General features: G+C 40.0%; 2 protein-coding genes across 3 annotated transcripts in view; one reads left to right on the plus strand and one right to left on the minus strand.

Annotated features, from left to right (window-relative positions):
* gnav1 (guanine nucleotide binding protein (G protein) alpha v1) overlaps positions 1-16,571 on the plus strand; it is a 33,247-nt gene extending 16,676 nt beyond the window's left edge. The window contains exons 6-9 of one of the 2 annotated variants that reach the window (XM_037763364.1): positions 8,929-9,058; positions 9,209-9,314; positions 11,305-11,392; positions 15,227-15,403. In XM_037763364.1, coding sequence (XP_037619292.1) covers positions 8,929-9,058; positions 9,209-9,314; positions 11,305-11,390 — 322 coding nt within the window. In that variant the 3' untranslated portion in view covers positions 11,391-11,392; positions 15,227-15,403. Of the gene's footprint in view, positions 1-8,928; positions 9,059-9,208; positions 9,315-11,304; positions 11,393-15,226 lie in introns of both variants that reach the window. The other variant, XM_037763363.1, reaches the window with a different exon arrangement.
* Positions 16,572-16,703: 132 nt separating this feature from the next.
* Positions 16,704-19,171, minus strand: npb (neuropeptide B). Its single transcript, XM_037763365.1, has 2 exons — positions 18,760-19,171; positions 16,704-17,231 (listed from the first exon to the last, which is right to left on the minus strand). Exons 1-2 carry the CDS (start codon positions 19,021-19,023, stop codon positions 17,103-17,105), a joined length of 393 nt encoding a protein of 130 aa, XP_037619293.1. The 5' UTR covers positions 19,024-19,171; the 3' UTR covers positions 16,704-17,102.
* Positions 19,172-20,646: the final 1,475 nt, after the last annotated feature.

The raw sequence follows: 20,646 nt of genomic DNA on the forward strand, positions 1-20,646 counted from the left end.
TGGAAGAGCATTGTTCCATGGAGGGTTAACAAGGATGCTCTCAGCAATCACTTCAAGAAAATCTGATTACTTTCTTCTTCTTTCTTAATAATGTCTACCTGAGGAGCACCTCCTCTCTACCACAATAACAACCTGTCCTTCGTCCATGATCGACATGACATCTTATATGTTATTAAAATGATAAAACACATTACCTCAGCTTTTCATAAGGTCTCTGTTTAGCATATAAACATTGTAGAGCGAGTCAGTTTGTCAGCAGATGACTTCAGTCTGGGGCATATGTGTCACATCTAAATGCTTCCTGTACGTCTCTGGATGTCGCTGACTCGTGTCTTTGACTGGATTTGACAGTTTAGGTATTTTCACATCAGGAAAAGTTTTACCAGTTAATAAACGCTTTGATGATAACCGTATCTGTTCTCCTGTGCAGATAAACGCTGCTTTTTCCTCGCAGTCTTACTGTTTGCGTCACAGTTGAGTCCCTCAGAAGCTTGTTGTTTTTTGCTTTTTTTTTTTTTATTTGTTTGTGTGTTTTCCCTGTGAAACATTGTGACGGTGACGTCACCTCAAGGTGACGGTGTCAGACCTGAGAGGTGGTGCTGCAGGACGGAGCCCAGCCTCCCCGCTCTCACACACCTCTTCTCTTATCTGCATGAATTCTTAAAGAGATAAATAATTGGGTTAAGTTAATTGACACACAGCACCATGAGAGAGTGTGTGTGTGTGTGTGCATGTGTGTGTGTAGGTTCGTGCCTTCGACTTGGAGAGATCAAGCCCTTGGGGTTGATGAAGAGCTTAGCATAAGTCAATGTAATTATTTCAAACTTGGAAACAAAAAGGATATTAAAGGGATTTGGAGAAGTAGATGGTTTCCATTTGTAGAGCGAGCGAGAGTTTTTCCATTCAGGAATAGACAGTATATGGTTTTACTAAATAATAAATTAGCAAAGGATTTCTTTAATTATAAGTAGAGACACTGGAGTGTGTATCTGGAAAGTCTCTGTTCTTTTCATGATTTTACTCTTTTAGATAATCAATGTTCATTCAGCGGAGGTTTAGGAAAGCAGCAGAGACTGAAGAGTTAATATGGAAATGGAGATCTCTGCTCCGGCTTGGTCTCATTTTGTAAATATTGAGGCTGCACTTCTGTAGCTAACACGATGTGAAACTGCCTCCCTCAGTTCAATGACTGTCTCTCTCTTGTTGGTTGATACTTGAGGTTTCTCATCTGAGCCAGCATCTGCGCCCTGCGCTCCTATTTTTATTGTTTAAGAAGTGTTTTGAACTTTACTGTCTTCAAACCATTCTTCTTGCACTTTCAGTATTGCTGCAGGACGTGTTTGCTCTGCTGAATCCGCCAGTGGTGGAATGTAACTCAGTACATTTACTCAAGTACTGTACTTAAGTACAATTTTGAGGTACTTCTACTTTACTTGAGTATTTTCTTTTTATGCTACTTTCTACTTCTACTCCACTACATTTCATATGGAAATATTGTACTTCTTACTTCACTACAATTATTTGACAACTTTAGTTACTTGTTACTTTTGCATAAAAGTAAAGAAGAATTTTGCATAAAAGAACAGATTAATAGTTTATAAAATGATGTATTCATGTTATAAATTAAGCTACCCAACAGTATATACAGCTGAATATATTAATCCATTAATCAATTAGTCAATTGACACAAAACTAATTTGCATTTTGATAATTGTTTAGTCATTTTTCATGCAAAAACATGTCATGGTTCCAGCTTCTCAATTGTGAAAATTTGCTGCTTTTTCTTTTGAATTATTTTAATATTTTTAATTTAGTTTTAATAATTTTGGAAGTTTGGACTGTTGGTTGGACAAAACAAAGCTTTGTCAAGGTGTCACTTAAGGTGTCTACAGGCAAGCATATAATTCAACATAAATAGAGAATAAAGTTTCCAATAAAATAATTAATAAATATTTACATGGGTTCAAATGTAGCTTTTCTTTCAATGACTTTCCTATTTGTCCCATAATGAGGAAAGAATTAGACAATTAGGCCCCTGTAAAATAAAGCGTTGGTTGCCCTAAATTTCTGAGAAATTCCAATGAGTTTTGAAGAGGTTTTGTGAAGCTAAGAGGAAGGAGAATTTATTATGTACTAAATCAGCTGATATAAATCAGTGTAATGATAAGTAAAAATAAATTGCAACAGAAATGGCATTATTTATTTTTCAACTGTAAAATGTCTTGCTCACTACATTTCTTTAATAACAAAACTTAAAAATGTTTATGTTATGTGTTAAAAAAACAAATTTTAACTGATATATCATTATTGGACCTAGTATGCTCATTTTCAGGTGCATACTTGTATTTTGGGTTTTCTACTAGAACATGTTTATATGCTTTAATGTTAAAAAAAACTCCACTCTAGCTCTGCTTCATGGGCTATTTTGTGATTTATACATTATTGTTATTATTACAGACATATATAAAAAAACGAAACATTCAAATACTGATTTGGAGGTTGATTACCATGGCAACGATCAAAGCTTCGAAGCATTCGGTTCAGCCCTAGAGGGGAGTAACTCCCTTTGGTGTGGACTTTGTAACTTTGCAGACCTTTTAGATGCACAAAAACTATATAACACACTAAAGGAAAGGGGAAAAAGCATAATAGGTCCTCTTTAAACTCAAATTTTCATCGCTAGTGGCCTAAAAAATTCGGTACTGGTCAGGCTATAGTGTGTAATCCTTCAATATATCTGAAAGCATAAACACCAATAAACTTGGACTTATATAGTGTAATCAGTCGCGTGTCATTGTCGTCTTCTCTGCGTGTCACATTAACTGGAAACCAAAAGTACTGTTATGTGAGGAATCTGTCATGTAGAAGTAAACACAGAATTAAAAACATTAACAATGTACAAGGCTTTCACAGTGTTAAACCCCAAAATTAAGTTCCTTCTGTGGATCTTGATTCTCTGAATAATGAATGTGACCAAATGTTCATGATTTGCATAATTCACATTAAATACCATCTACAGGCAAAGATAATGATCCCACACAGTACCATAGTGTGATATCAGCTGCTTCACCCACACCTCTCTCATCCTCGTTTGGATCTCACATTTGAGACTTTTTTACTACTACTACTTTCAGAAAGAAAGTATACATAGGTAGGCTTAGATGTAACACAGGAAGTTGTTGATGTTTTGGAACCTCTAAAATGACTCTCCCTCTATCCTCCTCTCTTTTTTACTCCTCTGTATCTCTTCTTCTTTTCATCTTTGCCGTTACATGTGCTTTGTGCATGTATAAGTTCACTGCGTGGAACGGCAAAGTAGACGAGCTGTAAAATCAATGTATGAGAGGGTCTGACTGATCACCACTTTTCATTCTCTGTTGGAAAGATCAAAACTGCAAATTAAAGCACGTTCTCAGGTTTTCAGGCTCATGTTACCCCCTAAAAAATTATTTCATATCAGTTTTGATGGTAGGAATTATTTTAAAAAGGAAGCAATGCAGTTCTGCACACACAGAGAAAAATCTCACACTCTGAAAAATCGGTCCATTAACGACACACCGGGTCTCGTTATCTCATTAGTCAAACACTTAATCAACAGTGAAAAGGATGACATCAAGCCATCATCTTCTCAGCGTAGATGTGTGTGCAGGCTTGCATGTGTGTGTGAGGCTGCATGCAAATGAGAAGTGTGTGTGTGTGTGTGTGTGTGGAAGAGCGTGCAGTCTCACAACTTTACACCCAGACACAGCCGAGTTTGCATACAGACGTCCTATTTGACCTTTGACCCCACAGTGTAATAACGATCTGGGTCGTTTTCTGCATCATTAACATCAACTGCTCTGATAATTACAATTACAAGACTGCAGATGAGGGTGAACATTATGGGCCAAGAAGAAGGAGGAGGGGTGTGGAGGGAGGAGAGGTTGATGTAAACCGAAGATAAGGCGTGGTCCACCTCTGAATGTGGTCTGGAAGATCCGATCTCAATGCGTCCTCAATGCGTCTTGAGTGCGTTCACACCTGTACTTAGAGCTGTCCACTTGTGATCCAATCACTGAGGAAGCATGTTAATACCAGGTGTGAACAGAGCCATAAGTACGGAAAACACATCACAAACGTAACTTACAAAACAAAACACCGGTCTCCTGGTTAAAAGTCCTATGTTTGTTGGACCCATCCACCTCCTTTTTCAGTCCCGATAGCGATACCTGGGCTTTGGGTATCGGCCGATACCGATCCGATACCAGTGTTTAATTAATAATTTGTATGTCTCACTGTGCGGAAGTGACTGGGATCATTCTTTTATGTGTAAGGCAACATCTGGCTAGACTTAAACATTGCATTCCTAACAAATAAATACATAGATATACATTTACTGAATTGATATTTATTATTAAAATAATAAATGGTTCACCAGCAGCTTGATAAAAAATCTTCAAAATTATCAGCAATTACAATTTAAGTGTAAACCTTTTTAATGCATAACTTAAACAGGAGTTAAAAGTCCAGCATACAATGTATATGGATTTAATAGATTGGCCCCATTGTCACCGATACCCAATCCACCTATTTGAGTCAGTATCGGCCCGATTTCTGATCTGGTATCGGTGCATCCCTACTGAATCTCTTCCGTTTACTCACATCACAACAAATTAGACAAACTCAAGGTCCACTTACTGGCTATTTCCAGAGCTTTGAAGCACATCTTTCCTGGAGTTTGTACCTGAAGATGTTGTCTAAAGGAAGATGTGCCAGGTGGACTTGTAGTGACATATGGAATAAAATGGTGACTCTTGTGAATACTAAACCAAACTAAGCAAGCACCGCTAAAGTTTTCATTATGAGCATGTCAGCCCGCTGATGTTAGCATTTAGGTAAAAGCCTCACTGCGCGTAAGTACACAGAGCCGCTAGCGTGGCTGTAGCCTCTTGTTGAGTTTTGATGAGACTGAAGTCCTCAGTCCAAGTCATGTGACTGGATTACACACATCTGTTTTCCTCTATCTGTAAGAAATAACTTGTACGATCCATTCAGCGTTTGTCAGTTGCTCAGTTTTGAAAATGTCTGTCCTTTGTGGCTCATTTGAAGGCAGGTTGCTGGAAGCAGGACTTGACTGAATATGATATGAAATCTAACATCATGAGGGAATTGAGGTGGTCAGTGTGTATCTGTATGTGCACTTTCAAAGCATGCATCACACTTGTCAGAGTGCGTGTTATTAGGTTGACGTTGTGCACATGTGATAGAGAGTAGGTTTGTGCACCTACATGTCCTGAGTCACGCTTCAGTTTCCACGGAAAATTGCCATCAGAAATCTGCTGTTTGTTTTCCTCTTTCCCCGTCTGTGTTTCCACACGTTCATTTCCCCTCTCCATAAAGAGCTGCATTAACTCGATGGATGCTCAAATGGAAGGTGGGAGATGGCACATCTGGCTTTGAAAATGGGTGAAGTGGGACGGACTGATCTGTGTCTCTCTCTCTCGTGTTTCTCTGCTCTTAATCCTGTTGTGTTTTTCTCTCTCGTCCTTTTGGAGAACATTGACCTTTCCACTTCTTTTGCTGTCGTGTTGTGATTGTCTCGGGGAAAAATGTTGTGATTGTCTTGGTGAAAATTGAAAAACGAGAGAGCCCGGTCTGCAGACGCACAACACCTTTATCTTGGTGTGTGTGCGTGAGTGTAGATCGCATATTTTAGGAATATCTGACCTTATCCAAAACCAATACAATCTGTCATTGATTAGAGTTATCCCTCAATACTACAGTAGGCTACACCATCAGTATGGAAGGTCATGAACACACAGAAAGCACAGCCGTACGCCCTTCTACTGGAAATTGAATCCTGATAAAGGACATGTCGCTCACAATGAGATTTCATGTCACATACTTGCGCACACACACACACACACACACACACACACACATGCACGTATATAACCTAAATACAGTGCTTTCTTCATTGTCTGATGAATAATAAATAGGCCTATCCATCGATTAAAAAATAAAATCGCAAATTAATCACACATTTTTTATCTGTTCAAAATGTACCTTAAAGGGAGATTTGTCTTAGTATTTAATACTCTTATCGACAAGGGAGTGGGTTAATATGCTTGCTTTATGCAAATATATGTATATATTTATTATTAGAAATCAATTAACAACACAAAACAATGACAAATATTGTCCAGAAACCCTCACAGGTACTGCATTTAGCATAAAAGATATGCTCAAATCATAACATGGCAAACTGCAGCCCAACAGGCAACAACAGCTGTCAGTGTGTCAGTGTGCTGACTTGACTATGACTTGCCCCAAACTGCATGTGATTATCATAAAGTGGGCATGTCTGTAAAGGGGAGACTCGTGGGTACCCATAGAACCCATTTTCATTCACATATCTTGAGGTCAGAGGTCAAGGGACCCCTTTGAAAATGGGATTTGATTGCCTGTTAATTTGTATTAATGGCAATAGAGGTGAAAAAAAATAAGATTCCAGTATCTTCTCTCTAGCTTTCAAACTGAGCCCGTTACAACCTAAATCTCACAAGTTGTGTTAATGCGTTAAAGAAATTAGTGGCGTTAAAACGAATTTGTGTTAACACGTTATTATCTGGTTAACTTTGACAGCCCTAATAAATGGATAAATAAACAGACTTTCTCTCTGTAATGAGTAAAATACACGTTATGCAAGTTATGTCTTTTTTAATGATGATGAATTTCACATCATCCATGAGTAATAATAATAATAATATAATATTCTTGCCTCCAAAATAAGACAGAAAAGAAACCCTCTGCTGTTTTGTTATCGGCAAAGGGAGGTCAGAAATTGTCGTATTTAAGAGCATATGGACAAAATGACTTGTCTGTGGTGTGACAGTCACTGCTGTGTGGACGTTTGTGTGTGGGTGTCCACTCTCTTGAAGGTCCCTGATTGGAGTGTGTCACCCTGCTAAATCAATAGCACCTGGGCCCAGAATCACAGTGTGGATGTCTCTTATTCCGCTGCACATGCACAGCTCTTGTTGCTACTTGCCTTTGGTTTTCTTTTCTACATCTGTAACGGTTGTTTTTGTTCATTTATCCAATTAATAATTCAAATCCTTTTTGGCATTACATGTCGTTTCACAGCCGACATTTTGACTTGTCACAGCAGGAAAAGCACAGGTGTAATTAATGACATTAACGGTGGCTATGTTCTATTCAAGTGTCCCAGTGAGTCACATCAGTGAGCCAGCGTGCACAATACACAGCCCTGAATGTTACACACCTGAACAGGATGCAGCCGTCATTATTTTTATTAATTACACCTGTCCTTTTTTTCTGCGATGACATTTCAAGATGTTTATTGAGACCGGAACAGGTTGACCTGTTGGAGGCGCCGCACACCCACACAGGTGTTTTCAGTTATTATGCTGATTAGACCTCTGGACCGGTCGATGTTGGGCAGAGAAATGCTCGAAATTGCATCAAACTCCACTAATAGAAATGATAAAGGTGTAAGAAAACAAGGCTGTGTACATCTTTTGCTTAAAATAAACAAAAGACATTGAGAAACTTTTTTTTTCTCACTGTTTTAACAGTGAGAAAAAAATCTTAGAAGTTGTGGGACGCAAATTGCAGCCTGTCCCCTCATACCCAACTATGGCGCCCCACAATATATAGTTTATACAAACTGTATATGTAAATCTCTTGTCAAATACAGTGGCCTGGCCAATTATCAAATTAAAGGTTCTCTACACAATATCCAGAGCATTAAATAGGATCTATAATTCTTATTTTCAGGTGCATACTTGTATGTTGAGTTTCTAATAGAACATGTTGTTCAAAAACTGGGGGAAATGTGGCGTACGGAAGACCACTTGCCCGATGTCGCTCAGAGGCCTGAGTCCTTCTGATCGAGGCTCAGCCCGTGGACGGTGTGAGGCCGGTAACCCCATCGGGTTGTTTGGGAATGCAGCCCAAAGCGGGTGGTAAACTCCATCTAAGGCTAAATACCGGCATGAGACCGATAGTCGACAAGTACCTTAAGGGAAGTTGAAAACAACTTTGAAGAGAGAGTTCAAGAGGGCGTGAAACCGTTGAGAGGTAAACGGGTGGGGTCCGCGCAGTCAACCCGGGGGATTCAACTTGGCGGGTTAGGGATGGCCGCTCGGGTGCATTTCCTCCCAGGCGGTTCGCCGCGACCCGTTCTAGGTAGGCTTTGAAAGGGCACCCCCCGCCCGGACCTCGCTGCTTTCCGGGGCCTTGGACAAAGTGCTTGTTTTGTGGTCCTGGTAGTCTCAAAGACATTCGTGGCCCTGGTACTCCTGAACACAAAACTGGCGAAAAAACTGTTTAACGGTCTAACTTCACCATCCAGTACTACAATGCTCACAGTCTTTTCACATGTTTTCAGTAATACTTTCCAACATTTATAATGTGTTTAGAAACAAATCTCTGAAATTCCTTTACAGGGCCTTTAAAAGCTCTAAAAACCCACTGTACACTACCTGCACTGTGCCAAACAACAGACAGACACTGTTAGCGACTAGCTGGTGACCATGCATGTACTAGCTAAATAGACAATAGCTAAGAAACACTGAATATTGGACTAACATTCAACAGGTTGCCAGATACAGAGCTCCAAATAAATTCTATGGTGCCCCGTGTCCGCTGAATAGTCAACTAATTGCTAACACGTTCGCTGTATCAACTTTATCACGTGATAAAACAGTATTTCAATGTTGTGACTACAGCTTCTTTCAAGCAACAAAAAAAAGTCCTGCTTGTCTTTATGTTGTTTAAGATGCTTTCTGTTTCTTTTTCTATTTTTTGTTAATTTTTCTCTCTTTGACTCACCCCTTTTCAGCTCAGTTCCTTACTTGTCTACATTTCTTCTTTCTGTGGGCACTTGGTCAAACTTTCTTGTTCTCTCCATCTCTCTGTGTGTAGGATGTACGACGTTGGAGGCCAGAGAACTGAGCGGAGGAAGTGGATTGGTTGTTTCGAGGATGTCCGGGCGGTGCTGTTCGTGGTGTCGCTCAGCGGTTACGACATGACCCTGGTGGAGGACCCCTCCGTGGTACAGGCTGCACTCAGTCACCCCCTAACAAATGTTCATGCTCTCCAGAAAAAGCAACTAGGGGCCACTTGTTTAGTCTCACCCAATCAGATTACGTTCTGTCCTCATAGACCACGTTTTAAAAATGACTAAGTGTCTGCTCCTCTGCAGCTATCTGATGGTGTTTATTGTCGTCTGTCTGCAGAATCGTCTTCAGGAGAGCATGAAGCTCTTCTCCTCCATCTGCAACAACGTCTTCTTCCGCAGCACATCCATGGTGAGGAATTCATCAGTCACCCACTTCCTCCACCTCAGGAGGAAAGATGCAGTAAAACAAATGTGATCTAAAAGAAGCTTCAATATTTAGAGAGTTGCATCCTGGTAATTTGCAGGAGTCACAATAGGTGACACTATAAAGGATCATTTATTCATAGATGTGTTGTTTCATGGGAGTCTTTGTTATGATCATTTCTTACTTTCACTGGTGTCTCACCTGGCTGATATTTTGTCAAACCTGTTGCCGTGTCGCTCGTAATGTGAACACAGCATCATTCTCATGTTGGAAGCCACTGCTCTAGGTGGTCACAAAATAATTTTGGGGGGTTACAACAGAAATGATGGCATAGAAAAACAATCTTAAAGACTTTTTGATCCATGTATTTCATCTTTGAATCTATCCTGGGAAATACAGACTTTTTGGAACTACTGGAAACTTCTGCTGTTTGTTGAGTTATCCGGCACTCATCCTGACATGTGGACTGGCATGCAGTTATAGCTATATTTAAAAGTCACAAGACAAAAAGGGTCCAGCTGAAGAGGGTGGGAACCACAGTTCAGTTTGACAGTTCAGTTTGGTGGATGGACAACATGGATGAGTGGAGGTGACACAAGCAAACTCTCTTTGTTGCTCCCCATTTGTTCTCTATGACACCATGAGACAAGAATAACGCTAATGCGTTTGATAAATGCTGTTTCCACACACACACACACACACACACACACACAGGGCCCAGCCACAGCCCTTTGTCTCTCAGCCCTCTGTCACTCGTAATTAGACAGCGAGTTGTAATTAGGGTGGGCTTTGGCGAGGCGACATTTTCCCCTCTCTGTGTTTTTCCATTCTCGTTTCCGGTAAATGATCACATTAAAACAAGCGTGTAACGAGCTTGTTCAATTTATTCCACTTAACTCGCATTTAAAGCCCACTTAAAATACAAGTCACTGCATGTTAACTCTGCAGCCTTTACTGCAACTTTTTCCAGAAGCCTGTCAGCGTGAACACTATTTTTTAACACTTCTGAAGTGCCTGAATAGAAAGAAAACTCTGATCTCTGACCGAGGCACAGGTTTCAATTTTGATATATTGAGATCGTGAGGAAGAGTAATTTAGGTTTGGTGTTTCGACACAGACAGAAAATCTCAAAGCTCTTAACAAGAAAGTTGCAGTGTAACACCAAAGTATCTGTTTTAGTAATTTTTTTCACCATAAAGCTCTTTTATTTAAGGCTTCATTGGAGCCAAATGGGCAATTAAATGTGACGTATTTATGAGCAGGGTTGTGTGTGGGCCTGCACGTTAATATGGCTAACAGGCTCATTAAACAAAAGTGTTTAATGATACCTTTTTAACGTGGGAGGTAAATTTGTAACCTCCACCTCAATTAACACTTCACTGTGGCTGGTCAGTGATAATTACACACCCAGGTGTTGCTCCGCATCCTGTTCATTGAAAATCGGTCATCCTTCCCTCGTTATTATCGTTTTGTGTGTGTGTGTGGTTGTTTTTGTGATCAAACGGGCCGGAAAAGACCAAACTTGGTCGTAGTTTTAATTGGTTGACTACAAAGCCAAATGTGGTGGCAGCTGAGCACAAGTTGAGTTCAGAGGCAGAAAAACAAAACAGCAGAATCCCAGAGATTTGTGAAAGTAGTAGCTGTGAGGACATGAGTGATTGATTGCACACTGCTGAGTAGAAGGAGGTTATTGATCGTCCATCATCACCCCAACACGGCTATTGATTTTCACATTTTAGGTTAACATCTGTGAAGTGACAATAAATGTGACTGTAAAAGCTGATTTATTGGCTTCATCATTCAGTTAGTTATTGCAGCATCTAAAGACGGGAGTCACTAAATCAAATTAACATTTTCTTTTTCTCAATATCATCCCGATTGATTTTCCTTTCCCACTGGAGACGAAGCCTTTGACTTGTGATGAACATCTCGTGCTCTGAGCTGATTATTTTTGTGTGTGTGTTTTTTATTGCAGATTTTATTCATGAACAAGATAGACCTATTTCAAGACAAGATTTTACACTCTGGGCGACATCTGCGGTTGTACCTGCCACAGTTTAAAGGTAGGACTGAATGCCCACATGGACGTAGAAGACACCAAATATACAACTGCAAAGGTGGTACAATTGTCAGACATGAATACAACATCTTACTAGCGCTGTCAGTCGATTAAAATGTTCAATCGCGATTAATTGCATGATTGCCCATAGTTAATCACGATTCATTGAAATTAATCACACATTTTGAATCTGTTCAAAATGTACCTTAAAGGGAGATTTGTCAAGTATTTAATACTCTTATCACATGAGAGTGGGTAAATATGCTGCTTTATGCAGATGTATGTATATCTTTATTATTGGAAATCAATTAATAACACAAAACAATGACAAATATTGTCCAGAAACCCTCACAGGTACTGCATTCAGCATAAGAAATATGCTCAAATCATAACATAGCAAACTCAAGCCCAACAGGCAACAACAGCTGTCAGTGTGTCAGTGTGCTGACTTGACTATGACTTGCCCCAAACTGCATGTGATTATCATAAAGTGGGCATCTGTAAAGGGGAGACTTGTGGGTACCCATAGAACCCATTTTCATTCACATATCTGGAGGTCAGAGGTCAAGGGACCCCTTTGAAAATGGCCATGCCAGTTTTTCCTCACCAAAATTTCGTGCAAGTTTGGAGCGTTATTTAGTTATTTTCTAGTTTCATATATCTTCACTCTAGCTTTAAAACTGAGCCCACTACAACCTAAAAATCACAAGTTGTGTTAATGCATTAAAGAAATTTGTGGCGTTAAAATGAATTTGCGTTATTATCAAGTTAACTTTGACAGCCCTACTTCTTACATATGAAATTGCACTCGGTGGCGACTTTATTAACCACACTTGTAAAATCAATCCAATACGACAGCACAGCCTTAAGTTCTGCCATTACAAAGATAATAATGTTCAGTTTTGATTGACACTGTCGGAGAGGTATTCATTTAATATTGATTATTATTGAGGTTGTAGTTTGCAGTGGTGTTGAGCTGGAATTCATTATATTGAGAGGCGTTCCTAATGTTTTGCCCACATCATTTACAAACATGAGGGAGGAAGAACACTTTATAATAACCATTATGTTACTAGTTATTTCACTGTTAACAAACAATGAAATAACTCATAATGTTTATTAATTATTAGTAATGCTATAATTTCTGTTATTTTATCATTAGTTTGTGTAATATGAAGTAGTTGGTTTATAAATTCTATATTGTATCATAGCTGATAAGAGACGATAACACTCTGATTACACTTGTAAACTATTTATTGTCAGTTTATTGTTGCACACATTATAACATTTGATACACTCTATTACGTATATGTTAATGATTACCAGATGATTTGCAAACCTTTAAGGACTCTTTTGTAAAACATCTCTAAACATTACATAGATAGATGGACCACATACCAATTATTAACCATTGACAAAGTATTAACTATCTATCTAAATAATGTTTATAGGTGCTTTACAAAGTATTTATTGACCATTTAACAAGATATTATAATCATCAGTTGTAGCTTTATGATAACATCCAAACAATGTTTACAAAACAATTATTAACTATTAACTAAGTGTTAAAAATATCTATCTATTTAATGTTTATAGATGTTTTACAAACAATTTCTTTAAGGTTTACACGTATCTTAATCATTAACAAATACGTATATATATATATCTATATATATAGCATATAAAATGTTATGTGTGCAACAGTAAATTGTTAAAATAACAAATTATAGCATTAGTAATAATTAGTAAACATTATTGATTACTGTTTCATTGTTTGTTAACAGATAAATAACCATTAACTAAGTTCAATTAACTATCAATTTACCATTTATAAATGATGGTTATTATAAAGTGTTACCAGTTGAATTTGTATAGGTGTACCTAATAAAGTGGCCAGGGAGTGTCCATTACAAACAATTAACTTCTTTCTTCTGCCACAAAAAAGGTTCCTTTCTTCAAACACAGGTCACTATAGGTGCTATTAAGCTAAAATATATAAACAACAAAATAAAATGTGCACACTATAGGGGCTTTTAAACACAAAGACAGACTGATAATAAGCTTTCCGTCTCCCACACACACTGATTGTGTCATTTTTTTTTTTTTTTTTTGTCCGCCCCGGTCAGCATTTCGCTCCCCACATCTCAGAGGGCTCAACAGGGGCTGTGTCCTCTCTGCTCTCATGCAAATGTCAATATAAATGCTAAAACTCTTGGGATTGGAGTCAGCCTGCAGAGCAAGCGTCCATTTCACGCTGACCTCAGATATGATGACTAGTCTATTTTTACTTCTCTGCTTGCTTAGTAACAACGGTGGAAAGTACATTTACTCAAGTACTGTGTGTAGTTTGGGCCTCTTGTCACGTTTCAGAGGTCTATGAGTTGTTAGCAGTTCCAACAAAAAGGGATTTCTATTCTAAACTTTTCACGTTGTTTCATTTAAATACATTTTTACAATATTTCACAAAAAACGAAGACTACAGAAAATGTCAGAAAGATTTAAACTAAATCATCTGACGACCCCTCAGATTTATTCTGGGACCCTTTGGAGGGGCCCCACCCCTAGGTTGGGAACCACTGGAATAAAGTATTTAACCGTATTTAAAGTAGTAGATTCCAGTAGTTTCCAAGACTGCAGTAACGTGAGCTGCCGAGTGCGGAACTGTGGTAACGGCATTTACCTCGCTCAGAGTCCGTCCTTACCATAATAACACTACTTTAGGAGCAATGGAGGTCAAACGGCGGCTGGCGGTACCACGGTATTGCACTCCGCGGCTCGCATTACCGCAGTTTCGCAAGCGTGTCGGGGAAGTACGGTGGCCTTCAGGTAACGTAAAAACTTGGGCCATCAAAGTTGACGCGATGATAACGCAAATTCGTTTTAACGCCACTATTTCTTTAACTTGCGATTTTTAGGTTGTTGCGGGCTCAGTTTTAAAGCTAAAGGCCATTTCTGGTTTCTGGACAATATTTGTCATTTTGTGTTGTTAATGGATTTCCAATAATAAATATATACATACATTTGCATAAAGCAAACATATTTGCCCACTCCCATGTTGATAAGTATATTAAATATTTGACAAATTTCCGTTTAATGTAAATTTTAACGGATAAAAATGTGTGATTAATTTGCGATTAATCGCGATTAACTATTTTAATCGATTGACAGCCCTAATAAGAACATGAAAGGCACTAGTTCGAGCCACTGTTTGTTTTTTTCCGTTCTGGACTACTGTAGAAACATGGCGGACTCTGTGAAGAGGACCAACGGCTCATTCTAAGTTAAAGAAAACACGATTCTTAGTTTAAGGTTCATTCATACACTAAAGAAAACGTAGTTATGAATATTATATTCTATTTCTGCTAATAGATCCCCCGAAATGTTACACACTGTTCCTTAAAGTTAATTTCACAGATAATACTTTATTAGTATACTTTTACTTAAGTAAAGATTCTGAATACTTCTTCCACCACTGCTTAGTAACTAGTTTTCATGAACTCTCAGTCGCATCACTTGGTGCTGACGGTTGGTGTGACGCATGTCCTGTTCCTGTCATAGCTGGTAGTTTAAAGGTTGTTGTGACAATAAATGTACGACAGATGAGCCTCACAAAAAAGTATAATCATATTTGTGGTGTTTATTTTCCTCCTAAACACAAATATATAAATCATAATTTAAATTTTTTTTCAAGTTAGCTGAGCTACTTCACATTTTTGGTGTATAAGCATCCCTGGCTGGGATTCACAGGTCTAATAGAAACACTTTTTTCAGTTTTCCGTGGAAAGGAGCCAGATGTTTCATTGTAAACTCTGATTCCTCCCCATCATCTCTCCTCCAGGTGCAGACTGCGACGTGGATTCGTCCGCCCGCTTCATCGCCGCCACCTTCGTCTCCCTCAATGACACCCCCAGCAAACTCATCTACCACCACTTCACCACGGCGACCGACACGTCCAACATCCAGGTCGTCTTCCAGGTGGTGATGGACATGATCATCAAAGAGAACCTGGAGGCCGTGTCGCTCCTGTAACTGCCAGCGGAGGTCACCTGATGCTGTTGATCTTTTGGGATGTCATATTTTAAAAGACACGAAGGTCGTCTGCTCAAAAAGTCTGTTTACTCTCTGAAGGTGCAGCCTGGGAGCTCTGACGCTGTTTGCCACGGTTGCATTTCATCCTCTACGATGCTTGATTTCATGAAGCTTGGAAAAAACATTAAAGGAGAAGGACCACTTGGCCGATCCTTTGTTTTGGGGTCGAGCCCTAAGATGTTGACTTTTGAAACCTTGTGTTGAGTAATGGGCATTTATATTTTTGTACTGTACTATAAAATCAGACTATGAAAGGTGAAGTTTGAGGGCTTGATGTGTACACATGCCATTTATTTGCCCATCTCTTCCTGTGTGTGTGGGCAGGACACAGAGGGGGTGAGGATTTACTGTTTGTCCGTTACTTCCTCCGTGCAGGGTTCACTCGTGCATACCATCATGTGTTTTCCACTCATCCATCACTGTGTCTGTCGTGCACATCCTGTGCGTCACACCCTCCCTAACGAGGCGGTGATCGCCGTAAAAGCACCCGTTTGTGTTTACTCTTCCTCTTACACTCCGTTCACCGTAATCTGTGCCTTCACTCGTTCCCCCTGACTCCGACCAGTCAGCGATGATGCTGGTATTTAATATCCTTAAATGGGACGAGTGTATGGAAAGAAAGCTCCCTGAAGCCTCCAACTTGTTTCATTTCCTTCCTTTCGCTGATTATTGTTCCATTATCTGACACACACACTCATAAACCCTGATTTGTCAACCAGGATGATGCTTCCTATATGTGATTTGTGTGGCATTAACTCTGCAGGGGTCCAACTGTTTTGAAGGCTCCCCTGAGCGACTGACTGTGCTATCACACCAGCTCCTCTGTGACTCCAGTAATAAACAAGATATGGTAATGACAGATACGCTCCGATATGCACACTGAAGGTGAGAGAAAAGAGAAAAACACCCCCAAGTGCCTTATGATGAAGTGGTTTTGCTGTCGTGTAATTTAAATGCTTCATGTGTGTATTTTCCACTCTCAGAATCATTTCATACCGTATCTCTACTCTTAAAGCCTTATAGACCACGTTCTCAGATTTTATGGTCTGTACTGAAACTGCAATACTAAATAAATGTGATAGGCTGTCGACCTTGTTTTCATATCCCATTTTCTTTGAAGAAGACCATGTGAATTGATGAAGGTAGTAAATCAAGGCACTCATTTCCACCTTTTTCATCCCCCCACTAGTTGAATATTTGAAGACAAATTTAAGGCACACAGCAGGTTACCAGTGTTTGTTCATTTTAATAGATAAAATAAATAAAAGTACTTTCCAGTAAATCTGCTCTGCAGTCAACTTTCTGGACATTTAATACATTTTGGCAACAGAGGGTACATGTCAGGGGTTAAACACTAAAGGTGGGAAGTCATCTGGAAAGAAGAACTTGTTTCTTTTATACTCCTGTTTACACAACTAAAGCAAAAACTGAACAATGTTTGTTTTTTTTAACTATAAGAGAACATTCAGAGTCTGCAGCGGTCCATCGTCGACAGTGATCAGGTTTTCCTCTGCTGCTATCACCCCCTCCTTCACACACTCATCCATCACTTTCCTTCATTTTTTCTCGTTTCCAGAGAAGCGCTCACGGGGCTCGGTGGAGGACGAGGACTGACTCCGCCGGTCTCACGCGGACAGGCAGTCCAGGGAGTCCAGGGTGAGGAAGACGTCCGCCTTGCACTGGAAAGTGCCCGTCCCGTCTCGCAGCAGCTCGCAGCTCTTCAAGTCTGGAGAGATGTCCTTCACACAGATGGCCTGCAGGAAGATTAATATAAGTGATGAGAGAATTTAAAGTCTAAAATGAGCTGAGTGTTGTATTTCTGTATAGGGACCGAGTCTTCTCAAGATAACCTTTATAGGCTTGCATTTCATTTACCTCTAACACTACTTAGGAGTATTTCGCACATGGGAGAAGTTTTTCCTTCAGGGCTTTCTGTCACAAAGGGTTTGTTTCATCAAAAAACACAATATTTTCCCTAACCAAGTAGGTTTGTTGCCTAAACCTAAAAAAAGCCTAAAAAGGAGATTTCTGGCAGATAATTGCCATTATTCGGGTGTTGTCAGTAGTTATCGATGAATTAAATATTCAGAACATATCTTTGGTTAACTTGACCGTTTTGTCTCCATCTCTTAATGCCGTCGGCTGCGCTTCGACCTGCAGCGCTCGCTGGTTTGCGCCTTTACGCACGAGTTGTTAAAACTTCTAAGATAAGATTTCGATCTCAACAGTTTAGTTTCGTCGTCTTCATGACAGCAATGGTAACTGTCTAATCCCTATAACTAATATTTGTTTACTTTAAATGTTAAAGTATCTCTATACATTTGGCTGTTATGGTGCTGAAAGGAAAGCAGTTTTTACGCGTGTCTCTTCTTCATTTTCATCATCAGAGTGAAAAAAAACAAAAACCCTCAAACAGCAATAAAGTTTGTATTGTAAGGCAGGCTTCTCGTTGCCTTAACTATAAACTTACTTGTTACTGAATTAAAATACTGTAGGTAGGTGTAATAAAGCAAGAGCACGGGGAGAGCTTCGTCTGTGCAACAGGATCCACTTTAATGCCTCAACTCAAGCCTAGGACAATTGAACACCGATAACCTAAAGGTGGCACATCACTTCTTACTTCATATCACTCCGCCAATCTTAATCATCACTCACCTTACAAGCACGTAAAGTGCGCCATATTATATAGTTCCAAATCTAACTTAAAGGTCCCATATCATGCTCATTTTCAGGTTCATAATTGTATTTTGTGTTTCTACTAGAACATGTTTACATGCTTTAATGTTAAAAAAACCCTTTATTTTCCTCGTACTGTCTGCCTGAATATGCCTGTATTTACCCTCTGTCTGAAACGCTCTGTTTTAGTGCATTTTGACGGAATTGCAACAGAATCGCGTTGCTAGAAAAGAGCTTGGGTCCATGTGTACTTTCGGTCAGCTGATGACCTTCACATACACTGCAACCAGGAATAAACTGGGACACATTTAGAATATTTAAAACTGCGTAAAGGGTCTAAATATTGTACATTTGTGACATCACGAATCGGCAGAAATCAGCTCGTTTCAAACGCAGAGTTTCTGAATACGGGCTGTGTGTATTTCCCTGTGGATTGAGTGTTTCGATACTTTCACAGTATTTATATAGGACTTAAACCTGCTTTATAATAAAAAAAAAACTGAAAATCTCACTTTTTTTATAATATGGGACCTTTAAGGAGCAGAATACAATATGTATACTGTATAAAATAAATCTAATCTTATAATATCTAAACTGTGTACTCACCATGCTTTTGAGGATGGAGATCTGCCTGTTAGTCTCTGGCATCACGTTGTTACCTGCCGTCTCTCCGCTGTCCATCAGCGTCTCCTCGGACTCGGACCTCCGGACGTAAGGCGACCTCCTGATCCCGGACAGCAGCCCGGAGGCTCGGCCCACCGAGTAGTAGCTGGGTCCGGTGGACTGCTTGTACCAGGCTTCCACTGGCTGCCAGGACACGAGCAGAGACACTCCGACGCACACCACGGCGAACTTGACCGACATCTCCATGGCTGGAACCGGCTGGGCAACTTCTTCTTTTTACGCAAAAAGGAAAAAACTGAGCTTTTCCTCTCGTCTGTTGCGACTTTCTGTTTTGCTGGGTGTTTGGGGAACTTTCTGCTGCTTATATAGGCTGACTGAGAGACGGTATCGTGACCCAGGACGCTTGTCAAATCAGAATTGAGGTGGGCGGATGTTGAAGGGGAAAAAAAAAGACCAATCCGGATTGATCAGTTTCTGATGGTTTGGTGGAGCCAGAGGAGTGTGTGTGTGTGTGTGTGTGTGTGTGTGTGTGTGTGTGTGTGTGTGTGTGTGTGGTATGATGAGGGGGTTGGAGATGTATAGGGACGTCAGACCTACTCTGACGCTTGTAGAAGTGACGTCAGTGGCCAAAAGTGAAAGATGTCCACAGATATAAGTCAATCAGGAGGGACTTTTTATGTCTCAGTAATTTGACAAACTAATTACTAGTTTCAAAATTTCTAAAAGCATCAATACATTTCATAAACTTAAACAAAAAAAAAGGCAGACTGGTTCACTTCTAAAATCACTCCTGGTTGATTTCAGACACCACGCAGTGAAAAGTCTGTCGATACACATTTTTTGGATTCAATCTATCTAGAAAATCACACACAAAGTGCATAAAAGCTGTTGCATTGGAGATGTATAGGGACGTCAGACCTACTCTGACGCTTGTAGAAGTGACGTAAGTGGCCCAAACTGAAAGATGTCCACAGATATAAGTCAATGAAGAGGGACTTTTTATTGTCTGAGTAATTTGACAAACTAATTGCTAGATTCAAAATTTCCCTGAATGTCTAAAAGCATCAATACATTTCATAAACTTAAATTGTAAATTGTAAGAATCAGAAATGCTTGTTAACAGCGACACCTGTGGCCGTTAAGTCAACAAAAGTCAGTGTCGGGCTCAAGCTTGTGCTCGCTCTAAATAGACATGAACGAGCATCGCTCAACACAGTGAGGCGACACACGCCAGCTAAAACCACAATATCACTCTATATTTCACCTGCTTGGCAGTAATGTTAGCTGACCAGACGAAGGTCTCTACTTGATCATAGTCTTGGCTTTTCCTGCTTCAGCCCCGCTCCTTCAGCCCCAGCGGGTCTCCGCAGCGAGTAACGTTATCGTCTCCCGACTGCGCCCGCAGGGAGACACCGGCACCCGGTCGGAGACGATAGCGTTTCTCGCTGCGGAGCCCCGTCACTTCACAAGACACAGGAAACCTCTCTTGGTCTGGAGGAGCTGCAGCAGTTATTTCTGCACAAACATCCACTGTACATTCACTAGATATTCTCAGAGCTAAACTAACTCTAACTCTCTGCAGTGTGGAGTGTGCGCGCATGAACGTGAGGTGGAGCGAGTGAGTGAAGGCAAGCAGGCAGAGGAGCGGTCTGAACAGTGTAGCCACACGCGAGCGCGCATGGGATCCCGACCCGGTAGATTTATACGTGTCTGAAGTTTACAAACAGTCCCTTTAAAAAAAGGCAGATTGGTACACTTCTAAAATCACTCCTGGTTGATTTCAGACACCATGCAGTGAAAAGTCTGTCGATACACATTTTTTGGATTCAATCTATCTAGAAAATCACACAAAGTGCATAAAAGCCGTTA

This window comes from Sebastes umbrosus, chromosome 3, assembly GCF_015220745.1.
Source record: "Sebastes umbrosus isolate fSebUmb1 chromosome 3, fSebUmb1.pri, whole genome shotgun sequence".
Taxonomy (NCBI): Eukaryota; Metazoa; Chordata; class Actinopteri; order Perciformes; family Sebastidae; genus Sebastes; species Sebastes umbrosus.

Excerpts from the sequence above, each read along its gene's own strand:
- npb (XM_037763365.1), bottom strand. The coding sequence starts at position 19,023 with ATGGAGATGTCGGTCAAGTTCGCCGTGGTGTGCGTCGGAGTGTCTCTG. Across the intron at positions 17,232-18,759 it reads TCTCCATCCTCAAAAGCATG|GCCATCTGTGTGAAGGACAT; the intron begins GTGAGTACACAG and ends ATCTTCCTGCAG.